The 23,048-nt window shown below is 37.3% G+C and overlaps 1 protein-coding gene across 3 annotated transcripts in view; it reads right to left on the bottom strand.

Moving 5' to 3' along the window:
- The window catches only part of WDR19 (WD repeat domain 19), a 38,341-nt gene extending 15,534 nt beyond the window's left edge, over positions 1-22,807 (bottom strand). The window contains exons 1-26 of one of the 3 annotated variants that reach the window (XM_040063752.2): positions 22,770-22,807; positions 21,168-21,259; positions 21,018-21,083; positions 20,204-20,329; positions 18,394-18,509; positions 18,038-18,153; positions 17,584-17,664; positions 17,117-17,229; positions 15,609-15,782; positions 14,349-14,419; positions 13,045-13,217; positions 12,832-12,946; positions 11,995-12,101; positions 11,459-11,581; positions 10,016-10,165; positions 9,368-9,515; positions 8,546-8,750; positions 7,827-7,986; positions 7,116-7,226; positions 5,406-5,515; positions 4,261-4,318; positions 3,891-4,031; positions 3,696-3,778; positions 2,386-2,469; positions 1,176-1,322; positions 651-775 (exon numbers count right to left, since the gene is read on the bottom strand). In XM_040063752.2, coding sequence (XP_039919686.1) covers positions 651-775; positions 1,176-1,322; positions 2,386-2,469; positions 3,696-3,778; positions 3,891-4,031; positions 4,261-4,318; positions 5,406-5,515; positions 7,116-7,226; positions 7,827-7,986; positions 8,546-8,750; positions 9,368-9,515; positions 10,016-10,165; positions 11,459-11,581; positions 11,995-12,101; positions 12,832-12,946; positions 13,045-13,217; positions 14,349-14,419; positions 15,609-15,782; positions 17,117-17,229; positions 17,584-17,664; positions 18,038-18,153; positions 18,394-18,509; positions 20,204-20,329; positions 21,018-21,083; positions 21,168-21,259; positions 22,770-22,775 — 3,001 coding nt within the window. In that variant the 5' untranslated portion in view covers positions 22,776-22,807. Of the gene's footprint in view, positions 1-650; positions 776-1,175; positions 1,323-2,385; positions 2,470-3,695; positions 3,779-3,890; positions 4,032-4,260; positions 4,319-5,405; positions 5,516-7,115; positions 7,227-7,826; positions 7,987-8,545; positions 8,751-9,367; positions 9,516-10,015; positions 10,166-11,458; positions 11,582-11,994; positions 12,102-12,831; positions 12,947-13,044; positions 13,218-14,348; positions 14,420-15,608; positions 15,783-17,116; positions 17,230-17,583; positions 17,665-18,037; positions 18,154-18,393; positions 18,510-19,262; positions 19,385-20,203; positions 20,330-21,017; positions 21,084-21,167; positions 21,260-22,458; positions 22,574-22,769 lie in introns of those variants that run through there. The other 2 variants (XM_040063753.2, XM_040063754.2) reach the window with 2 other exon arrangements.
- Positions 22,808-23,048: the final 241 nt, after the last annotated feature.

Here is a 23,048-nt window from a genome sequence, read left to right as displayed (position 1 = left end):
ATCTTCAAGCAAACTGTTGCCAAGTTTTCATAACCTTCATAATAACAAATCAATGTCTAAACAAAGAGATTAGTTGAAAATATGAGACTTTGGGATATATGTATGTGGAGCTGATAGGGCACTCTTCAAAGGTGCCTCACACAAATGGAAACTATAAAATTTGGTGCAAATTGACAAGGTGGACTCTGACTAGCTTGATGAACTAAGATACAAGTCAGCTTCTCAGTAAGGTCTCCTTTCCATCGCTCACTGATACAAGAGGAGGCCACGAAGGGTCTTAAAGACCAGAAAAGGAAAAAAAGTGACACGTAAGAAAGAAGCTGGAATGAGGAGAAAAGGAAAAGGGAATAAAAATCAAGAACTGAACCAGTCAAATTCTCCATTTTGTATCAAGGTCAAAGAAAGGGATTATCCTCAATGGGCACAAGAAATTAGTCTAGACAAATGTTTTATTTCTATGAATAAACAAAAAAACCCTGTAGGACAGGCAAGATTTGAAAGCCAAGGAGATAGCAAAGCTGAAAGCAAAGTCTGGCTTGCAGGCCCAAAGTACACAAATGGGAAACAAAACTTAACACCCATTGTCTTATGATTTCAGTAAAAGAACAGCAAAACATAATGCAAGCTAACTATGAGCCTGGAATACTCACTGATGATATCAGCATAAATCTCCATCTTGTTGTGTTGTTGAGCTAATGTGAAAGCTTCATTATTACACTTGGACAAAACCAGGAACTGGATGGCAGAACCATAGTCACCAAGCTGCAGAAAGAATCTAATCAGAATGACAAATTAATACCTTAGTACTAATACCTTAATGAAAATACCAAATGTTTTAGGAAGATAGTACATTACCTACATACAAATATTCTAATCCATTCTGTATCTGGATTGTTTTAACTAGGTTCCTAAAATTAACTTAGTATAAATAATACAGCATGGCATTTTTTTATTATTGTCTAAACTTATTACTCCAGGTTAATATAATTTTAATCAGAAAGTCAACAACAACAAAAAATTCAGTACCTGTTTATTTGTCCAAATCTTAAAGAACTCAAATCAATTAATTGAATTATACAGTCACTAGCCAAGTACCAATAACCAGAGTCTAATATGTTCGCAAGCCTCATAAACTCCCAATATATTCTTTTTAATGTGCGAAACATGATTGTTACCTGGCCACCATCTTTGCTCCTTCAAGAGACTGTGTTTCTCTCACAATATTAACAGCTTTTTCAGGATTATTTAGGTGATCCAAATACAGTCGAATTACACTATCCCATTGTTTTGCATGTTCATAAGCTGTCACAGCTTCCGTGTACCTGCAAAATAATGGTTCCACATCAGTTGTTTTAACTTTGTAAATAACTCTCTATAATATGGTGTGAAGGAAACAAAGTATTTTATTTCTGTGAGATTACTTTGTGGCAACTTCCTTTCAGTTTGCATGTAATCACATTGCTTTGCATTTACTATGTTCTTCTTGGTTTTATCTTCTCTTAGGAGAATGAAAAGCAGAGGCAACAGAAAAAATATCTACCACAATACTATTTTTGACCTACTCGCCAGCATCTCTTTTGCTATATATTAAAACCAGTTCATCTCTTCCATATGAAATCCCTTGGGAGCAAGAGAACAATAAAACCCAAACATTATAGCTAGGTGCACAATTCTAAAAATAAGACCTCTTTTCTGTTCTGTAGACAAGATCAAGAAATTTCTCATTCTCTCACTATGCAATTGACACAAACAGTATTTTCTAGTCTCATCAATGCAAACATGAAACTCTGGTGCCGTTTCATATTTTGAAGTATCATTATTCTGAAGCACATTTACTTACAGGTAAGGACTAGGAGGAACTACATTCGGCGATTCTGTGATTAAATATAATCTATCTGGGGCTTTCACTTCTGCTAATAACTTTGCATTATTCAATCTTATGCAAGTACAGCCATTAAGATGTACCAATAATTTGATTCTAGAATGAAAGAAATTTCTTTAATGATTATTCTCCCCTTAAATGACCATTAAAATCACAGCTAAGGAGTTGTTAGAAACAAACTGAACTTGAATACTCTGCAAAGGGGAATGATGTTCAGTACTTTAAAACCTTTGATTATTTTTGTTAGAAAGATATTAATGTTTAGACAGGAAAACAATTAATTAGAAATACATCCTTGATACTAGATGAATGTCCTTGGATATGTCCTCCAATACAATAACTGTAAACTTAAGCTGACATATTTTAGAATCCAATTTCACAAGACTACTTTATGCAAAAGTTTCAGTATGTGTTTTAATTTATTTTACAAAACCACTAACGTATAATAATAATAACAACAAGCAATAACATGTTTTATGCTAAAAAAGAGCATTCAAAAGCACCTGCCATCTGCTTCCTTGGCCTTTGCATATTGCAGGTGAATCTTCGGAGATGAAACCTGAGGTAGAAGTTCGCCAACCTTTGCCCTAGAAAGATAATAGCTATTTAATAAATACAGCTGGTTCCAAATTTTCTCCAGTAAAACTGTCATATTTATATCAACACTGAAAAAGAGTCTGATAGAAGAAACTGAACATAACGGATAAGCTTTGAAGTCATTTCAATATTTTCAAAAAGTTGCACTTTGTAAGAACTGGAAATTACAGACTGCTTTATGAGCATATAGGCTTGAAGACACTCTCTTCTCTTTTTTTAAGTCTGAGGTGTACAGCATAAGAAGTGCCAGACCAACATTTTTTACCTCGGGTGTTCTTGGATTAACCAACTGATGAAGCACAGCATTAAAACTGTAACCTGAAAGATCTATAAAAACCAGAAAACTAAGCAGTGGGCCTTTCAGGACAAAGGATATGAGAGACTTAACAGAGGCTGACCTTAAATCTCACCTCTCTGACTGAAAGATGGGCACTCTTCAAATTGAACCTCCCTCTGCAAGAGTAAACAAAGCTTGTACCTCCCACTTCCCAAATCGAGGTTATCATTAGATGCAAGCTACTCCCCTCAACCAAGTGCTCTCCTGGCTCATTTTGATGCGACTGACAATTATTCGATGGAATGAATTTTTAATTTTTCAAATAAATGCACATAATATTCCAACCTAATCTTGAGAGCAGTCCTATGAAAGAGGTCTTACTGAACTGTCTGATCAGTTCCTAACATGACGAGTCCATAAAATATAATTAGGCCAGAACTGAGCCCTTAAATGTCTCAGAAAATTGGACTTTTCCAATGGAGACTTCACAATAATCAAATTAACTTAAAAAAAGAAAATTATGTTACTGGCTACACTTGAATAATTTTCCAGCTCTCTAAATACTCAGTCTCAGCTATGCATGTTATAGAACTAAGAAATTTAATTAATTAAACAATAACTACACAAATATAACTACTATATTCAGTGTGCACTAAATTCAGTGTGGATGTGAGCATGTACATGCACCCACAAAGGACTTGAAACTACAGGAAACTTTAACCATACCACACAAAAAAAAGGGAACAAATTATTTCCCATTTACAGTAAGACTATATTAAAACAACATAAATTTCTGAGAGAATCTCTAAGCTTGAATTTGGAACGATAAAATCAATAAAACATAATGAGGCATTTGTGCTATTCAGAGAATCAATCTTTTCCAAAGAGTACCCCAGCAAATCCTCTCAAATATAACATTTCCCTGAAATCTATACTTACCAGTTTTTACACCGGATGTATACTGATGCTGCCTTGTCATAATATTGTCCCTTTTCATACAGCTGAGCAGCTTCTGAAAATTGCTACAATATCAGAAACCATTAAAATAAAATTTCTAAATTAAGATAATAGATAAATCAATAACCTAGCTAAATCATGTATTCAGCCTTGACTTATATTAACTCTTTTGAGTACCTTCATATTCTCCAGTATAGCTCCACAGTCTCTTTTTAGTGACCTACTGGGATGTTTGATGGCCTGGTTCACCCCTCGACGGATATCCCCCATTCGAATGGACATTTGAGCCACTCCAGCGAGGCAAATTTCATCGTGCTCCTGGTGAGTGGCAATCAAATGAAAAGCAGTAACTAAAAATTGCACTTTAGAAACTAAGCTCACAAAAGTGACAGTAATCAAGCATTGAAGCAAACTAACAAAATATTACAGACTTAATAACATTTAATTTAGAGCAGAATTAAAAAACTGGAATTCAAATGAGTCTGAAACATGACAACTTAATGCATATTGTGACAGTACAATGCTATCATTGCTAAAAAGGAATTACCTTATTGATTCCAGTGATTCCCTTCTCATAATGTGCCAGAGCATTAACATAATCACCCCTAAAAGAAAACTGGAAGTTATACAGACAAATATTTTTAATAGGAAGAGATGTTTGCCTTCCTACCACTTATGCGTGCATACGCCTTATGCATCTATCTGTCTTGATTTAAACATAACGACTGCATAGAAGGTTGTGAGGTATGTGAGAGGTGGACAGTTTACACAGAATGTCACGGCACTTCCTATGGACTTGACCAAAGTCTTAGTCAAAGAGGCAATTCCATTTCTCAATTCCATTGGAGAGAGACCAATAAATTTCCTTTGAAATGTAAAGAATCTATCTGCAAACTACACCTCAGTGGTCTCAGGTGTATTCCAGATTTTTCTGAAATGAAAGCTAATCTTTGAAATTACTTAGAATTTTTGCAACACAAAAGTAAGGGCAATTTTTTTCCCCGGTGTATATTCAGAACTCAAATTCCAGATGGTTGCATTGTTTCAACTGCGTCCATTCCTTCCTTTCTGTGACCAGCAAGTGTCCTCTCTCAATGCCAGGTGTACTGCCAGGGGGAAGGCGTTGTCTACATACTATTAATAAGTAAGTTTTTCCTCTTGACTTAGATATTAAACAGACAAGGTTTTATCTGGGAAGAATTAACTATTAAATAGACTTTAAAATCATGTCAAATGATTAATACCTTCTGTCTTTCAGGGGTTGGCAGCCTTGAAATTTGACACACCTCTACCTACATGGTTTAAGAAAATGAAGGGCTTATAGATATTTAAAGAAAGGCAAAAGGCATGGCTTTCATCCAATGTAAATGTTAAATGATTCGGACTTTCTCTATTTTCCAAGCACTTGCCTGCACCAAAGTATTTATTTAGTAGATGATATTATATAGTGGACCTACAGTGGCAAAGAACCTAGATAAACCAGAATTAGTCAAAAGGAATTATGGTTTACTAACATGTCTCTGCCATGAAAGATTCTTTGCAAAACTCCTCTTCCTCATACTGTAGCTGCAAAACCTCACTGAATCCTCTCTCAGCAAAGCAGTCATCTGAAATACCGCAATCCTGTGTTCTTGTATTGAACTTGAGTATTGGTTTAATATTCTTATACTACAGCCATACAGGAGAACTTACATGAATTCAAGCTGCACTGCATATTCCTTTGATATGAAAGGCATTTGGTCCGGGGCCAGACACTTAGCCAGCTGAAGTGCTTTGTCCCAGTGCTGCAAGTCTTTCCGCATCTGTTAACAAAGAGTAACATTTTCTGATGCAAGTATCAAATCTGGTCTTCTATCCTGAACTTTAAATTATTCTAAATATAAATATTGAGTTAATATTCTAGAAAGATTCAGGCAACTTGAGAGAAGTTCATCCTGAAGAAAGGTCTGTTAGGTTGACCTTGGAAATTACAGGCCTGTCAGTCTCACTTCAGTGCCTGGTAAAACTATGGAAAAGATTATTCTGGGAGCTACTGAAAAACACTTGAAGGACAACACAGTCATTGCTCACAGCCAACTTCAGAAGAGCAAAGTCCTGCTTGACAAAGTTAATTTCCTTTTATTATAAGGTAACCCACCTAGCTGATCAAGGATAGTCAATTGATATAATCTTTTTGGATTTCAGTAAAACTCTGAATACGGTCTCTTAGAGTACATAAAATGTCCAGCCCACAGCTGAATAAACATCATGGGGTGGGTGAGCAACTGGTTCATGAGTCAGGCACAAAGGGTTATAGGTGAGTGGGGTGACATCAGATTGGGGACCTGTCACTAGTGGGGTTCCACAAAGCTCCATCCTTGGCCCTGAGCTCTTCAGCATCTTCACAAATGACTTGGACACAGGACCCAAAGGTATAATAAGTAAGTTTGCTGATGACAGTAAATTGGAAGGAGCTCTTGACTCCCTCAGAGGAAGGGAGGCCCTGCAGAGAAACCTTGCCAAATTAGAGGGCTGGGCACTCACTGGTTGTATGAAGTTTAACAAGGGGAAGTGCTGGACTCTGCACCTGGGACAGAGCAACCCTGGATGTACAGACAGATTGGGGAATGAGACGCTGGGAAGCAGTGACATGGAAAGGGACCTGGGGGTCCTGGTCCATGAGAAGCTGAACATGAGTCAGCAGTGCCCTGGCAGCCAGGAGGGACAACCCTGTCCTGGGGGCATCAGGCACAGCATCACCAGCCAGGGAAAGGAGGGGATTGTCCCACTCTGTTCTGCACTGAGGTGGTCTCACCTTGACTCCTGTCTGCAGTTTTGGGCACCACAATATAAGAAGGATCTGAAGCTGTTAGAAAGCATCCAAAGGAGGGCAACAAAGATGGTGAAGGGCCTTGAGGGGAAGCTGTGTGAGGAGTGGCTGAGGGCACTTGGAGTGTTCAGCCTGGAGGAGACCTTGTCACAGTCTACAACCTCCTTGTTGAGGGGAAGAGGAGGGGCAGACACTCATCTCTTCTCTGTGGTGCCCAAGGGAACAGCCTGAAACTGTGTCAGGGCAGTTTTGCATTGGATATCATTCAGGGAAAGGTTCTACACCCAAAGGGTGGTTGGGCACTGGAACAGCTCCCCAGGGAAGTGGTCACTGCACCAAGCCTGACAGAGTTCCAGAAGCATTTAGACAATGCTCTCAGGCACATGGTGTCACTCTTGGGGTTGTCCTGTGCAGGGCCAGGAGTTGGACTCAATGATCCTTGTGGTTCCCTTCCAATAAAGGATAGTCTATGATTCTAGTCACACAATGGGAAGATCAAAACCATAAAAGGACAAAATTATCAGAAGGTAAAATAATTCACCATTAACCTGGAAACAAAACCAGAAGAAAATATACACATCGTAAATGAATACCTCAAGAGCAGCAATAGGACAGGAGGATGCCAGATACAAATCCTGAGCCAGATTAAAATCACTAGTAAACATTGCAAGATGTCCTGCTAAAAGGTTGTGGTCTTCTATTCCCTGTAGAAAGACAGAATAGGTACAGAAGTAGTTCAAAAGAAAAGAAATAATGTATAAATAACATAATCTAGTAAGAAAAATAAAGCAAAATAGTAAAATAAAATATCCTTACATTTTATAATTATTTGTATTGGATTAAACAAACCAGAAAAAGCCGTTATGTGCCACTACAGCTAACACAGTCTAAAATCAGCAACTTGCAGAAGTATAATCTTAAGGTACTGTTTCACTTTTAGATGTAGAAATGCAATCTGGTTTTGTTTTGGATTTTTTTTTTAATAGCAATCTTCAGCATTTTCTCAAAGATAACAATTGGAAGTAAGAGCCTCCCAACGCCTGAGACATTAATATATTCTGCTGTTCTGGAGTAAATGCAGAAAGAAATACCATGCAGTCCAGTGGAGACTGAAACCAGCTCAAGAGAAAACCAAGTGAACAGTCTGTAGTTTGGACACTTCATCCTCTAAGTCCCTTGTAAGCAACTCAACTTCTGTTTGAACAAAAACATCCTCTTCCACCCACAAAAAAAGCCCAAGAATTCAGCAATTCTTAAAGAGGAAATAAATTACCGTATTTCCTAGGTAAGACTTTACATTTTACCTTTACTTGCTCTAGTGACATCACCATCCCAGCATTACCAGATGTTCGATAAACACGTATTGCAAAATCCACCTCCATATGATGTAAGCAAGCTTTGGCCAGCTCATTCCAACAAGACTGGTCATTCAGAAGTCTGCAAACCTCCCATGCTTCAGAAAACCTACAGAAAGTAAAACACATTTACAACTCTTAATTTTAGGTATTATTCATACTCAAAACTCCCTCTCAACATTTTTTTCTCTCTGCTAGAGAAAACATAAAAAACATTTACTTCTAAGCCATGGAGAGAGAGATGTATCAGGAAGAAAAGAAAATTACAAATGTGTACCTTACAGTTCTATTTCTCCTGTTTCTACCATACATTTTCAGGAAGCCAACTGCTCTCCCTACTCTGGTATTCTTTCCATTACGCTGATTTTGCATTACTTCATTACAGTGGGAGGAGAGTACGACAGAAGCACCTTCAACCAGTTTCGGAGGAGCCACTGTCACAACCCCCCGAAAAAATTACTTTAGGCTTTTACTCAACAGTGAAAAAACCTCAAACCACCACTGGGTCATTTACTTTGCTTGGTCTGCCTGGACAGCTACGTGAACTCATGGAACAATCTGATCTATCAATATTCAGCAGTACACTTTAAAATCAGCAGGATATGCTATATTGAACTATAAGCACAGAAGAAAATAATGTAAACAAAATAATGAAAATGCAGATGTACCTTTTCAACATTAGAGTCTGAGTAAGCATTTGTCTCAGCATATCGGGCCCAAAGTCTTTCAAATTGCCAAGGAAACTGTGAGTACTTAAATAGATATTGTTTGTTTTCCCACTCTGAGTCTGACAAGTTAATTCTCCATTATACAACAACAAAGGTTTATAGGAATAGGGGACTTCCGTGCCACCTGCCAAAATAATCCTTGATCCTAGATTCAAAGATCAGGAAGAAAACAAAAGACATCTTGTAAAAATCCCTACATGGTAGAAAGTATAGGAAGCAGCTGAAAACGTATATTTGCAGGGCATTAATTCAGGGTCTGTAATTCTGGCAGTCAGCAGCAACTACACAAACACACATCTTTCAGTAAATATACAGAATGTAAAGCTTCTAAACCAGTAAGGTCCTTTTCCAAATGTTTGTAGGTAAATTTAAATGTTTCTCTCTTGCAGATATAGAAATGGCTATGTTTACAACTTTAATACTTTAAGTGAATACAAGTTTTGTGAACCTGATGCAAGTTTTGACTCCCTGATCCTGAGATTTTTCTCATGAATGCTTCAAAATACAATTAAAGCACATGTAACTTTCAGATGAAATATTATAATAGCGTATGGAGTTGAGACCAAAATGCCTTGAAGCCTTACAGAGAAACCTGCAAAGCAACTAGTTTTCTATTCATCAGTTGCACTTCAAATCTTCTGTAGTACTATTTATTTCTATATGCATTTTATTTAAGACAAATGAAGATTCAGAACATGTTTTACTTTATTAACTAAAACAGTATAATCTTTAAGAATAACCTTTTTAAAGAGCTTATGGTACCTTGAATGGCATCCTTATGGAAAACGTAAGTGTACACTTTATCATCATCAAAAGCAACAAAAACACCTTTATCCATTGGCCAGTTTTCCCACAGGATTCCTTTAATGGTTGGTGAGAAGTCTGGAATCTCATATACTCTATCATTTACCTATATATAATGCAAAAGTAAGGTGACTAAGGCAAGATACAAAATATTCATCCCAGCTGTGATTAAAAATTTTAAAAACAATAGTCCAGAAATATGAAGATTGTTTTAAGAAAAAGCTTCCTTATAAGGAGCGATTCTGAATAACACAAGAACTTAAATTTGAAGTGGAGAAAATAGACATTATATAAATTATATTTACTATTCTTTAAAAAAAAAGTATGGAGACGGACAGTGAAACTGGCTAAATTATCTGAATTTAAATACACAAACACATACATTTCTGAAAATTACCCATCAGGAACTTAGTATAATGAAATTGTCCAGATCTAGTATGACAAATTTTATTTCCTTACATTACCATTAAATTATCTTCAAGCTTCCTTACCAATTTCTTCTACCAGCATATATGCTGGAGTGACAAAATCTTCTTCATTTTCTATTAAAAACACTGTATAGTTGAAGAGCCCGCTTGTAAATATATTGTATTGATATTTACTTACTGGACAATAGACAAAGCCATCACTTTTGTCATCTATGAATGCCATTCTGGTTCCATTGGGATCTGGAAAAACCTTTCTCACGCTGACAGAATGTCGATATTCATTCACATATTGCCAGTCTTCAATGTAGAAATAATGAATAACTCCAGTCTAATGAGAAATAATAGAAAATGTTAATAATTACATCAGTAAGTGGCGAGCAGGTAATTAATTTTGCTGCAGTGTCTTCCATCTTAGATTATTGAGTGTTCAAAAAAAGTACTTCCAAGAGGGGTTTTTTTTGGTTCATTCTCACACTCTGTTTAGGGTAAGACAGGCAAAACTTTTGGGGGACAAAGAAAGGATTTGGCAGGTTTGAGGGGTTTTCTGCTGGTTTTGATATTTATCTGCCTCTACTTTGTGGAGTGTTTACTGTGCAGTTTCTAAACAAATGAAATGTCTGTCTCATTGCTGAGAGAAGCCTAACCTTCAAAAAAAAGCTGTAAAATTTGTTTCCAAGGAAGAACCACACATTCTTAAGAAGAGAGGCACCTAACTCAGGGAATAAAAGCAATCAAACTGATTTGTGATTAAAAGTATATTTTAAAAAATGTGGCTTTTGGCAGCAGTGGTACAATTTGTACGCATCAAATTGATTGTTTGCAAATTTAGTACTTCAAATTTACCAATATCAATTTAGGTACTGAGGAGGTGGGAAAGGCCTCATCTGCTACAGAACACACACTCAAGTTATTAAACCAGTTATTAAACCAGAGATAGTTCTCCTTTCCTCTGGAAGGTCAATACATCAGTCAATATCACAAGGAGCACGATGCTACAATGCCAAACATGCCCTGTATTCTCAGTGCCAGAAAATATTAAAAGGACAAAAAATTACCCGCATACATAAAAAAATCTCCAAAAAAATCCATAAGCGTGTCCACATTCCTCTTCAGTGTTCTCCTTAATTCCTATCCTTGTTGAAACACATAAAAAAAAATCTCTTTGGACCAAGGCTTCAGAACCAAGTCAAGGCTTTCATTTATGCCATGACATTTGTATACATGAGTACCTTTTTGTCCACATTTTTCACATCACCACCTAAATCAACAAATTTGCAAGGCAAGTGCTATGTTTTTTCTTAAATCTGGAAGACATCTTCATTGCCAACCCTCTCACTAATGCAATAAGAATTAAGTTCTGCTATTAAAAGAAATGTTTTGCAACAAACACTAGTAAATGCAAAACTTAACCTTCCTGCCAATGCACGTTATATAAATGCCACAGCAGAGGAAGGTGGATGCAATTTTGACTGTATTTGCTCAAAGTTCTCATACAGAAAATAATCCACTCTGAAGTTCATAGATGCACTTTTTGTTTGCCAAAATCATGAGCAGTAATCATAAAAATTCAGACAGAAACATATTCCATCTAAAAAGATCTTTTAGAAGAAGTAATACTCACATCTGTGCCATAAATGAGGAAGTCACTAGTTAAAGCATGGCACAAAATCCGGTATTTATCATCATCTGCTGGGAAAAGTCGAGTTTCTCGTTCTTCCTGAGCATCCAAACCTTCACTTTCTATCTAAATATAAAGAACAGAATGAACTGAAAAACTCCATTGTTAACAGTAGGGTATCATAGCGTTGCTTGTATCAATCCGTAAGAAAAATAGATGAAAAAAATCCCTGCATGTACATCCCTTTAGAATGTAACATTTGCTTCTGTCACATTACCAGAGACCTTTAAAATAAAACCTGCTGAACAGCTGACAAGAAAACACTTTTCTTCATCTGTCCTTGTCTAAGTTGTATTCCTAAGTCTACAGAAACTCAGCTCTATACTTTACTTAGCCACAAAAACTATTCTGAAGTATTTTTAATTTTTATCTCCATTAACTGAAGGTCATTGCATTTTATTTAATTTTTAGAATTACATTAACTTGTTCAGCTTATATCAACTCATTAGTTCAACAATCCAAACTGCCAGAGCTCTTACCATATGCAACTGGACTTTACCCTCAAATAGAGCAGCAGCATAATCAGAATTAAGGTGCATACTTGCTACTGTCCCCAGGTACTCCACATCTTTAAGCTTTTTTACATCTAAAGGATTCAAACAGAAAAGATCAGGTAAAGATATTTTGATTTTGTACATGTCTTCACTTATCTAAACTTGCAGCGGAGTAAGCAGATGTGAAAATCTCACAACTAAGCAGAGAGGGGACAAGCCACACTTAAAGAGACTTTCTTCTTAGAAGTCTGAGAACTGGTTAGACACTACAAGAGAAACTCTTTTCCTATGCAACTCTGACTAGTATTGTTACAGTTTTATTTAATTTACTCTCACTGAAAAAAAGGGGATGCTTAGAGAAACATCAAAGTTTCAAATCCACCATCTAAAATTTGAACACAGCATAACCAAATTTTCCTTATCCCATACAAATAACATGATCTGCCAAACCGAAAACTTAAACTCTCTGATCATAGTTCCTAGGTACTTTGCCAAACTTAGTACTTTAAGATACAGATATATAATGTATCAAAAGCCTGAAGTCCTTCACTGATTAACAAGATGATGTGAAATAAACAAGTAAGCAACAATCTACATTTAATGACCAATACCTCAAATAAGAAGTTTTATTTCTATTATTTATAATGCCTTGCCATAACTGCTACAACCTGCAAAAATTATTATCTCATCTTAGCAGGACCATAGGCAACTCAAGTTTTTATTGTAAAACGTGGAATGTCCAGAACTGTGAAACACAATACTGAATTAATAAAAAAAGACAGAGTGCTGCATAAGTTTTAAGAGAACTAAATTTATGCTTACTATTCTCTCCAAGTGCATAAAACCAAGCCCGATTGTTCATTCCTACAGCCAAATGATAAACACCAATAGCGACAAAACTGGGCTCTACTTCAACAGAGACTGTGACTGGTAGCTCCTGTAAGAAAACAAAACAAAATAATACAGTTTTCATCCACTTTTAATACTTACTTTAATTACATCTACATGAAGTTTAAAAGGAAGAGGTTATCATACGCTCTCCACATGATTTGCTATGGTGACTTCAAGAAGAGAAGTGAGGTATGCAATCCGTGTACTGCAAGCATCTCCAAGGATTGGAAGCTTTGTCAAGAAAACATGGAGTGATCCTCTTCGTGTAGATACTGCTAACAGCTGTCCATCATCTGTCCAAGCCATCTGATCTACACCTAAAATATTCACAAGTTTTTGTAAAAAAAAAAAATAATCCTTTCTTTAACTACTGTAACCAACAAGCAATTATTTTGCTCGAAACTGTGAAAATGGTAGGAATGAATATCTAGAATATAGGTACTAATGTACTCAAGGCTAACCAATTAATATAATTCCAAGATCAATTAGAATCACTCAAATCAAACACATAATTTACTAATATAGCATTTTCCTGAGAGTGAAGACTTCACAGAATCACAGAACGGTCTGAGCTGGAAGGGACCTTAAAGGTCATCTAGGTGCAAGTCACCCTCCACTAGACCAGATTACAGACCTGTTAAAAAACTGATCAACCCCCTTACTCTTTTCAACACTGACAGTTCAGGCAGCACATTTAAAGTGATCCATAATACTGGAAGCAGCTGAGCAGAATTCCATCTTATTCCTCTTACTTCCAAATCAGTATGTACTAAACACAGAAGTGGTGTTTGTTCCTCAGTGTCTGCAAATGTCATTACAAAAATCATACTCAAACACCAATATTCCAAGGGAGACAGGGAAGTATTATGCTGAAAATATACTAAATTTCTTAAAAAGAAAAATTTTAAAAAGGAAGGTTTTGAGAAATTAAAATGTTGGAGGCAACCAGCTACTTAACAATAACAAGTATTTACAAACACTACATGAGGAGATAAGGGTGGAAACTCACTACTCAGGAAAATGGTTTTGTAACACTGTTCACTGAAGCCACAGGCACAAGTCCTGTACAACAGGACAAAAACAGATCAAATATCAATGTTAGTACAAAACATGCTAAAAGCAAAAAAAAATCATGGAAAGAAGCAGAAACCAGTTAAGTGTATTATTGTAATAATCTGTATATATTGTAATACAGATTCAAAACTGCACAACACTAACTGATCAAATATTCTGAGAGCTGTACTTCTCTCTACATTGAATAGGTGAAATATGCTCCCATTTTGCTACAGGTCACAAATACAAGTTGGGAAAGCAGGAGTTTTTGAAAAATTCTACATTTACACAGTTTTTCCAGCAGCAGTACTTACACTCCATGAATAGAGACACTGTCAAAATTCCAGTTTACTTGATTTGTAAAAATTTCTATCCCATGGAGGAAGTTAACATACCTTTGTTTTCATCATCCAAGTTTATTATGGCATACATTTCTTTCATATCTGTCAAATCATGGATTTTGATGCTAAAACAAAAATAAAGAGTCATTCCCACACATCTAAATCTCAGTCATCATTAACTGGAAGAAACCCAGTCCAATCAAGACAGCCTAATGGAGCAAAAAGTAGAACACAAATGCAAAATGTCTTCAATTTCCTAAAAACTAACACATTATTATCCATCACTGTAAATAGTGTATCACTGTATCACAGTACAAAAATATTTATTCAGAGAACTAAAATTTGAGGAAAAGGCACAAATCCAATTTGAAAGAATTCAGGGTTGGGAAACATAGACTGACTCCCTTTTGATCTGTTACAGCATTTTATTTTTAAAAGACATTACTGATGGACACACAGGGCTTGAAACACAGGTGCAAAAAAGACTTTCAATCCTGCTGCATATAAAAGGGACAGAGTGAGAGTTTACTTATGCTGCCACATCACTCAATGCAAATCAAACCACTCCTTAAAGAAATAATCATTAATGTACAATAACTCAAGTGCTTGAAGTTGCATCATGTTTTTTGCTCACAGTTATAGTACTCTTGATGTGCGTCATAAATCAGCAGTTGGTCCTACACAGAGCTGAGGACAGAGAGAATGGTTCTGCTTCGACTATGACACAATTCCTCTTTTGCTGAGGAATTCAGATATCACAGAATCAGGGATTAGCAGATGAGGAGCTAAAGGAGCTATTCTATCGTATGCACAAAACATTTTGGAAAACCTCCAGTGTATTTAATTATTTATTTCCTTAATTGCTCACACTTTTCAACTTTTTTCTAGACTACAGGTAAGATTAAACACCAGAGAGGAGGATATCAACAAACTCAGTAGAGATTTAAATTAATTTTTCTCCTGTCGTTAAGTAGATGCTTATGCTTCATCAGTAAATCTCAGTAAAGAAATTCGGATTTTTTGTAGCCAAGCAATGTAACAGAAAAAGAATGGCTCAAAAAGAAAAAATATATATTGAAGTTTATTTTTATTTTCTTTACAATTAGTTATATTTATTACAGTTGCAGAGATTTTTGTCAATAATAGCTTCCCTTAACTCTAGGCAGAGCAGCAGTTCTACAGAGCAATTCATCTTACCTTTTCTAAATTCACTTCTTAGGGAGCCTTGAAGCCCTAGGAAGCATAGAGTGAATGTCCAGTAGCTCCAGCTCTGTGAGATGAATTCTATAATTTATATATAAAACTACCACTTACCAATTGTCTCCACATGATGCAGCTTTGTTTAATGACTGTGATATAGCAATGCTGCTTAGATTATCCTTATGATTACGAGCTTGAAAGACTTCTTGTCCTATTTCACGAATGTGTGTAGAGATGACTACAAAACACCCTTGTGAGAAACCAATCATGATGTAGCCATCACCATACCTGTCACAAAAAGGCAACAATTTAGAAAAGAGGTCTATTAATGCAATGTGCAGAAAGCATTTTCTTTCAGACTGTTGGAATATAGTCACTGCCTCCCAGCAACAAAAAAAAAATTATGGGAATTTATATCTATCTATCTATATCACGTTGAGATAGATAGATAGATAGATAGATATAGATATAATGTTGATATATACAATATAAAACAGGTTAAGGAAAAACTATCAAAGATCCTTAAAGGACAGAACCATGTCTGTGCCCAGATGCCCTGTAAGTCATCTTTAATCTATATTCTTAATTCTATATTTAATTCAATATTTATTCATAATGTATTCTATAATGCCACGTTATTTTCAGCTAGCTGCACACATGGCAGTGATGCCAAGAGAAAGATTTCTGGTATCTTCATTGAAATAAACATACCAGAAGATGGCAACTTTCATTTCAAGGTTCTGGTCTATGTGGTCCCATCAAAACCATGTCAAAACAATAATGCCAGTCACTGTGCCCTTAAGGGCACTGCAAACACAGTGGAAATACCAAAGCAACAAATTTGTGAATATTCTGTTTACTTTTTATAGTGTCAATTAGAAATAATGAGGCTAAGGCACAAATAATTAAAGCATGTAAAGATGAATTCAAACAATATCTCATTAGATCAATTGCAAGAAAAATCATTGTAAGGGACACGGCCCAGGTACACCTTGTTACACATGGTCATAAACTAAGAAGCAGAGAGCTTCAGGTTTTCTTAGAGTTGTAGTGTGAAGGGATGTCAATATTTCATGTCGACTGAACAGGCATTAAAAGACAAGCTGTAATGATTCAAAGATACAGAAATAGTACAGCTACTTTTTTGGTACAGATACGAAACTTCTAGCTTAGGTTTTCTTCATAGGAACATCACCACTGGTATTGCACAATAAGAAGGCTACAAGAACTTTGCACAGCTTTGCAAACCAACAAACTGCAGAAGGACACAGCTCCACCCCTAGCTTTTTCATCAGTTACTCATCCAAACAGAAAAAGCCATAAACCCCTCAGTTTAAACTTCTGTCAAGACAGCAACACATTTTTGTTTAAAGCTGAGCATACCAACAGTGATTCTGTTGGAAGATACTGTTTTTATAGCTATTGAATCATCAAGCAAAACAGTTAAAAAATGTAGACCACCTTGGGTTTGGAAAAGAATTACTGAAAAGTCTACAATACAGCCAAGAAAAATCCGGTCTGAGCAAGGCATAGATGATTATGTTTCCAGCATTTATCAGAACTACTTGGAAAATACTCAGCTTCTTAATACTAGAATAATTAATTAAGAAAGTTCTGCTTACCATTTGTAGCTTACAATACTTCCGTAAGGCTGCTGAAATTTCAGATCAATTGGGTTATCAGGATCATTCAAATTAAAAAGGAAGAGAGTCCTCTTGCCAACCACTACACTTACCTGCCAACAAATGAAAAAAAAAATTAACATGACAAGAATGGCATAACTTTAAAGTAAGGCCCTACATCTTCCCTAAAAGATGAGATTTAGGAATTTGAATAATCCTTAAGAATCCCATGGATTTGAACTTTGAATCTTCATCCACAGTGGGAAGAGATTTTCAGGACATTCTTCTGCATGAGCCAGTGGTACAGAAATCTAAATGCAAGCTCAGCAGAACACACATCTCAATTTCAAGACTTTATCCTAAAGAAGTCAGCTCCATTTCCTCAGAAGAAAAGGCAGCCAGTCACATGGAGTTAACCTGTTAGATTATTTCCACTTGAACTACAGTATTTTGTAGTGACTTCTTACTGTGCTTTCCCTGGTTGATACTCTTTCATCAGTCTTCATAACTGAGAACTGCATGTCACTGGGATCTGAGCTGACTGAGGTCTGCAAGAAAGAAGTGCAGATTTGAGAAATCAACAGTTAATATAGCACATACTGATGATAAATAATTGCATTACTCCTGCCACATATAATTTTGCATAAGGACAGACAAGGAAAGTTGCTACTGCATTTAGTACCAAGATCAAGAAAATCATTGGAGAAAACATGACCTCAGTTTGGGTCTTAATGACATGTTAGCATAAAATATACTGAAAAAAAAAAAAAAAAAAAAAAAAAAAAAAAAAAAAAAAAAAAAGCTCCTTGTCCTTGAAAGCACTGGGATTCAAAAAGCACAAGCTCCCATAGGTCCCAGCTTTGTTGGGAACCAGGAGTATTAATGTACACCTTAAAATCAAATGTGTGTTATAAATACTACCTGTCTTATAGTATCCCCTTCTTGATTGCTTATAGTAATCATTTTGTCTTCACCACCTAAAGCAAGGAGGTTTTCAATACTCCAACAGCCACAAGTAATCCTTTTAGTGTGTTTACCTGAAAAAGAAAAAAAACAATTAGGTATTTGTGTGCATGTGTGTGTGTGTATATATATATATATAAAAAACTTAGTATACTCTAAATATACTCCGCTGAGTACACCAAAGTAGAAGGTGCAAGTTGAGTACGAGCACATTTTTTAACTGCACATTCCTGCAGAGAACTGGAAAGGAAACTATGCATATTAGCAAAATTCCACTTTCACATGCGCCTGAATAGTTTCAAACCAGTCCATACCAAGAACAGAAATCTTGCGGGAAGTCTGACGGTTATATATGAGTAAGTTTCCCTTTGTTGTTCCAACAGCAAGTAAAGTTCCAACTCGAGACCACAACAAGAAAGACATCGCATCCCTAAAACAAAGAAAAATTTTACCTTATATAGTAGAGATTCCTTTCATGTATTCACAAATTAAAACATTTTGCGTAAGAAGTTCTGCATTTGTCTTTAATTTCTATGAGTCATACAGACCAAGGAAAACTTTTAAATTAAGCAAAAGTTCTCTACCAATATCAGAATTATCAAAGCATGCAGAAGGCAGTAAAAGTAACACAAAACTGAGATGTAACGCGACTTGTACAAATGCAAATGGGTCTGCAAACATCAAGAGTCTTTGATGGAATCACTGGTAATCTTCCAGTCATTTTTTGTACTGATTTTTGTACTTCAATAACCCTATGCATTTAGCCAACGCAAAAGTGAGTAGGTATGGTTCTAGTCAATGTAATAAAGAAGTTAGAAAGATCTATTTTAAATTCAAATTTAAGATAGAGCAAGGCCTATTTTGATGTATATACAGATACTATACATCATGTCAAAAACCAAAGAGCCTCTTAAGCAAAAAAATTTAAACCAGAATTTTCTAATTAGTGCAGTCCCTCCCACCTTCTTAAATTTCACTGTAGGCATGCAAGAGAAATTTGAAAGAAATCTGAAATATTGACATGTGAAATGACCTCTAATATATTTGGTTTGCATATAAGGGAGCTTTTCTAATTTCAGAAACGGAAGGTTATCAGAAAAGACTCATTATCACATTGTTTATGTCTTGGTGCTTCTTCTGCTTGAGCAATAACTCTGTGATAAAAAAAGGATTAGGGACTTACATTGATGTATCATGTTCTAGCAAGACTGCCTCCAGTAAGCAATTTACCTCCAGTACTAGCGAGAAAGGTCATGAGGGAACTGCAATTAACTGCAGACTCCATTCTGTTAAGTACCCTCTACGTCCTTTATTGCTTGCATACTGGCAGGTTACTCTTCTCCCCATAGTATTTGTCCACACATGAAAATGGTACAATATGGTCTGTTCATTCCCACAATATAACATGTATAACATACATCTTAACAAACATAGGACAGAGTTGTTTCCATGCTCTTTCCTACAGGAAAAATGTTTATGTAGAATGCAAGAGTTTAGTGGAAGAGACTCAATGAAGCCAAAAGTTTAACTGTTCAACCAAGCTTATCTATTAACTCAATGCTTGATGGTTACATAGACCCCAGAAGAGTTTAAAGTCTGTGGCCAAACTCAGAAAGGTAAGGCTTTGAACCTAGATATCTCCTTCCATCCTAAATTAGTCGAAGTGTACTTTGTGAATAGCATTTTAGCCCCCTTATTAATCTAAGGGAAAAAAAAAAAATCTGCACCACTGATATCACTTCCTTCACTTTTAAGCTCCCTTTAGCTGGTATGAAAGACTTAGGAGAAAGAGTAGCCAGTGCAGATACACAAAAAAATTTTCCCATCCTTCTTGCTCCCACAAAGTTGAAACATTGAAGAGAAGCTCTCTAGAGACTATGGCACTGCTGACACTCAAAAATGAACAAACACCCCGTAACCCCCAAAATCCCTATCCACAACAAACACTTCAAAACCAGCAAATCATATAAAAAATAATTTAGCAATAAACTGTAGCGTATCAGTTTAATTAGTATATATGAGGACTCAAATAAAAATATGATCTTGAAATATAGCCTCCACATCAACAAGTCACAGTGGTCCAAGTCTTTAAATAACCATGTTAAAAAAAAAAAAAATTCTTACCTCATGCCACTGTCTACTTGGCTTGTTTTGTTTGTGATTGCATCCCACAGAAATATGGTGCTCGATTTGTCTGTGATTATTGCTAAAGTATCTCCATCCTTATCCCAGTCCATAGCAACACAGTTACTGAAGAAAAAAAACCCACTAAGAATGTTAAAAAGTGTAAGTGTACAGAAACAGCCAGAATTATGCAACTGAGTCCCTATTCTTCCTTTCCCCTCCCCTGCAAACCTATGACAGATTTATCTGTAAACTAGTTTTATAGCAACTCTGCTCTTACTCAGACCTCATTGGTGACAGAAGGTCATAAAAGACAATGCTACATATGTTCTAGTATTTGAAATACCGTCACCTTGATTTTCAAGAGACAGTGAAAGCCCTCTGCAAGGTTCTGGTTTGTTAGAGGCTCTTCAGAGTTGAGATTATTTTTCTGATAATATACCTCTGATTCCACACAGCTTTCCCCACTTCGGACGGTTTTCCAGAGAGAATGTGCATTTATCATACATTGTGCAAAACACTGCACAGAAAGATCTCAGCCATGGATATTACCAGGCGAAAGAGACTGACACAGCCAGACCATATTATGAGTGACACCTAACCCAAACAGCAAGATGTGATGGTCAGTGAAATACAGTGAGTCTGATAAAGACAATGAGAATTGCATCTCTTGGTTTGCTTCTCTGCCAGGTATGTTCACCAGAGATAGTATAGCACCCTACAAAATTCTCACATTGCCTAAGTATCTCACCATAAGAGAAGCATTTTTAAAGAAAACAACAAAGAAAATAATTTAAACCTATTTAATACCTACCCTGGTAGGCTGATTTCATTTCTCTTCTGACCATGACGATCAAAAATTTTCACAGCATGATCACCTCTAAAAAAGATTAATATATAGAATAACTCCCTTTCTTTATCAGTAATTTTGATGGACAAATGCAATAAACAGTTGCACTCTTACCCTGTTACAGCAAGAAAATTTCCTAAAGTTTTCTGCCAAGCAAACTGCACAGGTGAACCAGACCAAGCTTTTTCATACAGAATGAATACTTGCTGGGGAAAAAAAAAAAAAAAAAAAGGAAATGATACATCTTAAAATCATAAGATATAAGAATATTACAACTTCCTAGCATGTTAGCAACTGAGCACTGTGGAGGAAAACCACCACCCCACCCCCCAAACAATCCAAACACAACTTCTGTGTGATTCCAATGAACCAAAGTACCAAAATCCCACATAAAAGTTCTTTCAATCTGAGTGGAAAAAATTGAAGTTTCTATTGCTGGGTGTCTGCATAGAGAACCGTGACTCTATTAAAACTATTATTTTTGCCTCTTAGCTACAAGAATAAGAAATTGCATGAGACTCCCCTTCTAGCTCAAAGACCACAATGTTACTAGTTCTCTAAATTTAATATAAAAGTCTGGGACCAGAAAGTATCATTAGTTTGTACAACGCAGAAGGCTCAACATTCACTCTTATAGAGACAGGTAGCCTTTTTGTTACTATGAATTGCTGGGTCTCAAAAGCTAAGATCTCAAAGCAACACACTACAGAAGGAGATTCTGACTTCCAGTGCAGAAAATTTCTGAACGTCCTTTTTCTTTCACACCACCCACAGATATTTTTCTGTAACTTGGGTATAAGATAAAGCCCGCAAGTTTATTTCACAGCTTGCTATCGTGACTTATATCCCTACATGTCATAAGATAAACACCAACACCCACTGGCCACCAAATGCCTGTCAGGCTTGCTCAATCTGTCACATGTTCTTATCCCGTCCTTTGGGTCAATGTAAACTGAGGCATTCTTCACGCTGGATCTGCGCTCGGCTCACAAGAACGACAAAAATGCAATCACCACATTCAACATTCACAAACGACATCTGACAATGACATCTGATTTTGAAAAATAATTTTAAAATCTTAGTCCAGAGGAAGGCCACCAAGACGATCTGAGGGATGAAGCACCTCTATCTCTGAGGAAAGGCTGAGAGAACTGAGATTGCTCAGCCTGGACGAGCGAAGGCTTTGGCGTGACCTAATTGTGGACTTTCAGTACCTGAAGGAAACCCACAAGATACACCGAGAGGGACTATTATAACGGCATGCAGCCACAGAACGAGGGGGAATGGCTTCAGACTTAGAGAGCAGGTTTAGATTAGTTATTAAGAGGTATTTGCTGTGACGGCGGAGAGGCGCTGGAACAGGTTTCCCGTGGAAGTTGTGGACACCTCATCCGTGGAAGCGTACAAGGCCAGGCTGGATGGAGCCCTGCGCAACCCGGGCTAGCGGAAGATGTTCCTGCCCGTCGCAGAGCCGCTGCAACTAGATGAGCTTTAATCCCCCTTCTACCCGAAGTCTCTCCGTGAAAAAGTAAACAAACACGGGAGTGCAGGCAAGCGCACCAGGCCCCCTCGGCGCTTGCGAGCGGCCCTTCCCGCCGCGCCTCCCTCCCCCGCACAGGCCGCAAGCGCCGCCGCTCGCCCGCTCCGCGGGGCGGGACCCGCGCCCCCCGCCCGCCCCCGCCGGGGCCGCGGCGCCCCGCGGCCGCCCGGACCCACCTTCATCGCGGCCACGGCGGGCTGCCAGCGCCGGCACCGCGCATGCGCCGCCCGCCCACGGCGCCGCGGTTACCGCGGAGACGGAGCGGGCTGAGGGCGGGCAGAGAGCGGGCAGAGAGCGGCCCCGGCCCCGGCCCCGGCCCCGGCCCCGGCCCCCGCCCCCATCGGGAGGAGCTCTGCGTGAGGCCGCGGTCCCCAGAGAGGGGTACGGGCAGCTCTCAGAGGGAAAGGAGGGTTTTTGGACCGCAGGCACGCAGAACGGTCTCTAAGCGAGGGAAT

The sequence above is a fragment of the Hirundo rustica genome, chromosome 5 (assembly GCF_015227805.2).
Source record: "Hirundo rustica isolate bHirRus1 chromosome 5, bHirRus1.pri.v3, whole genome shotgun sequence".
In the NCBI taxonomy this organism is placed as follows: domain Eukaryota; kingdom Metazoa; phylum Chordata; class Aves; order Passeriformes; family Hirundinidae; genus Hirundo; species Hirundo rustica.
The sequence above is the reverse complement of the archived record's forward strand: the minus strand, read 5'-3'. Positions and strand labels throughout refer to the sequence as shown.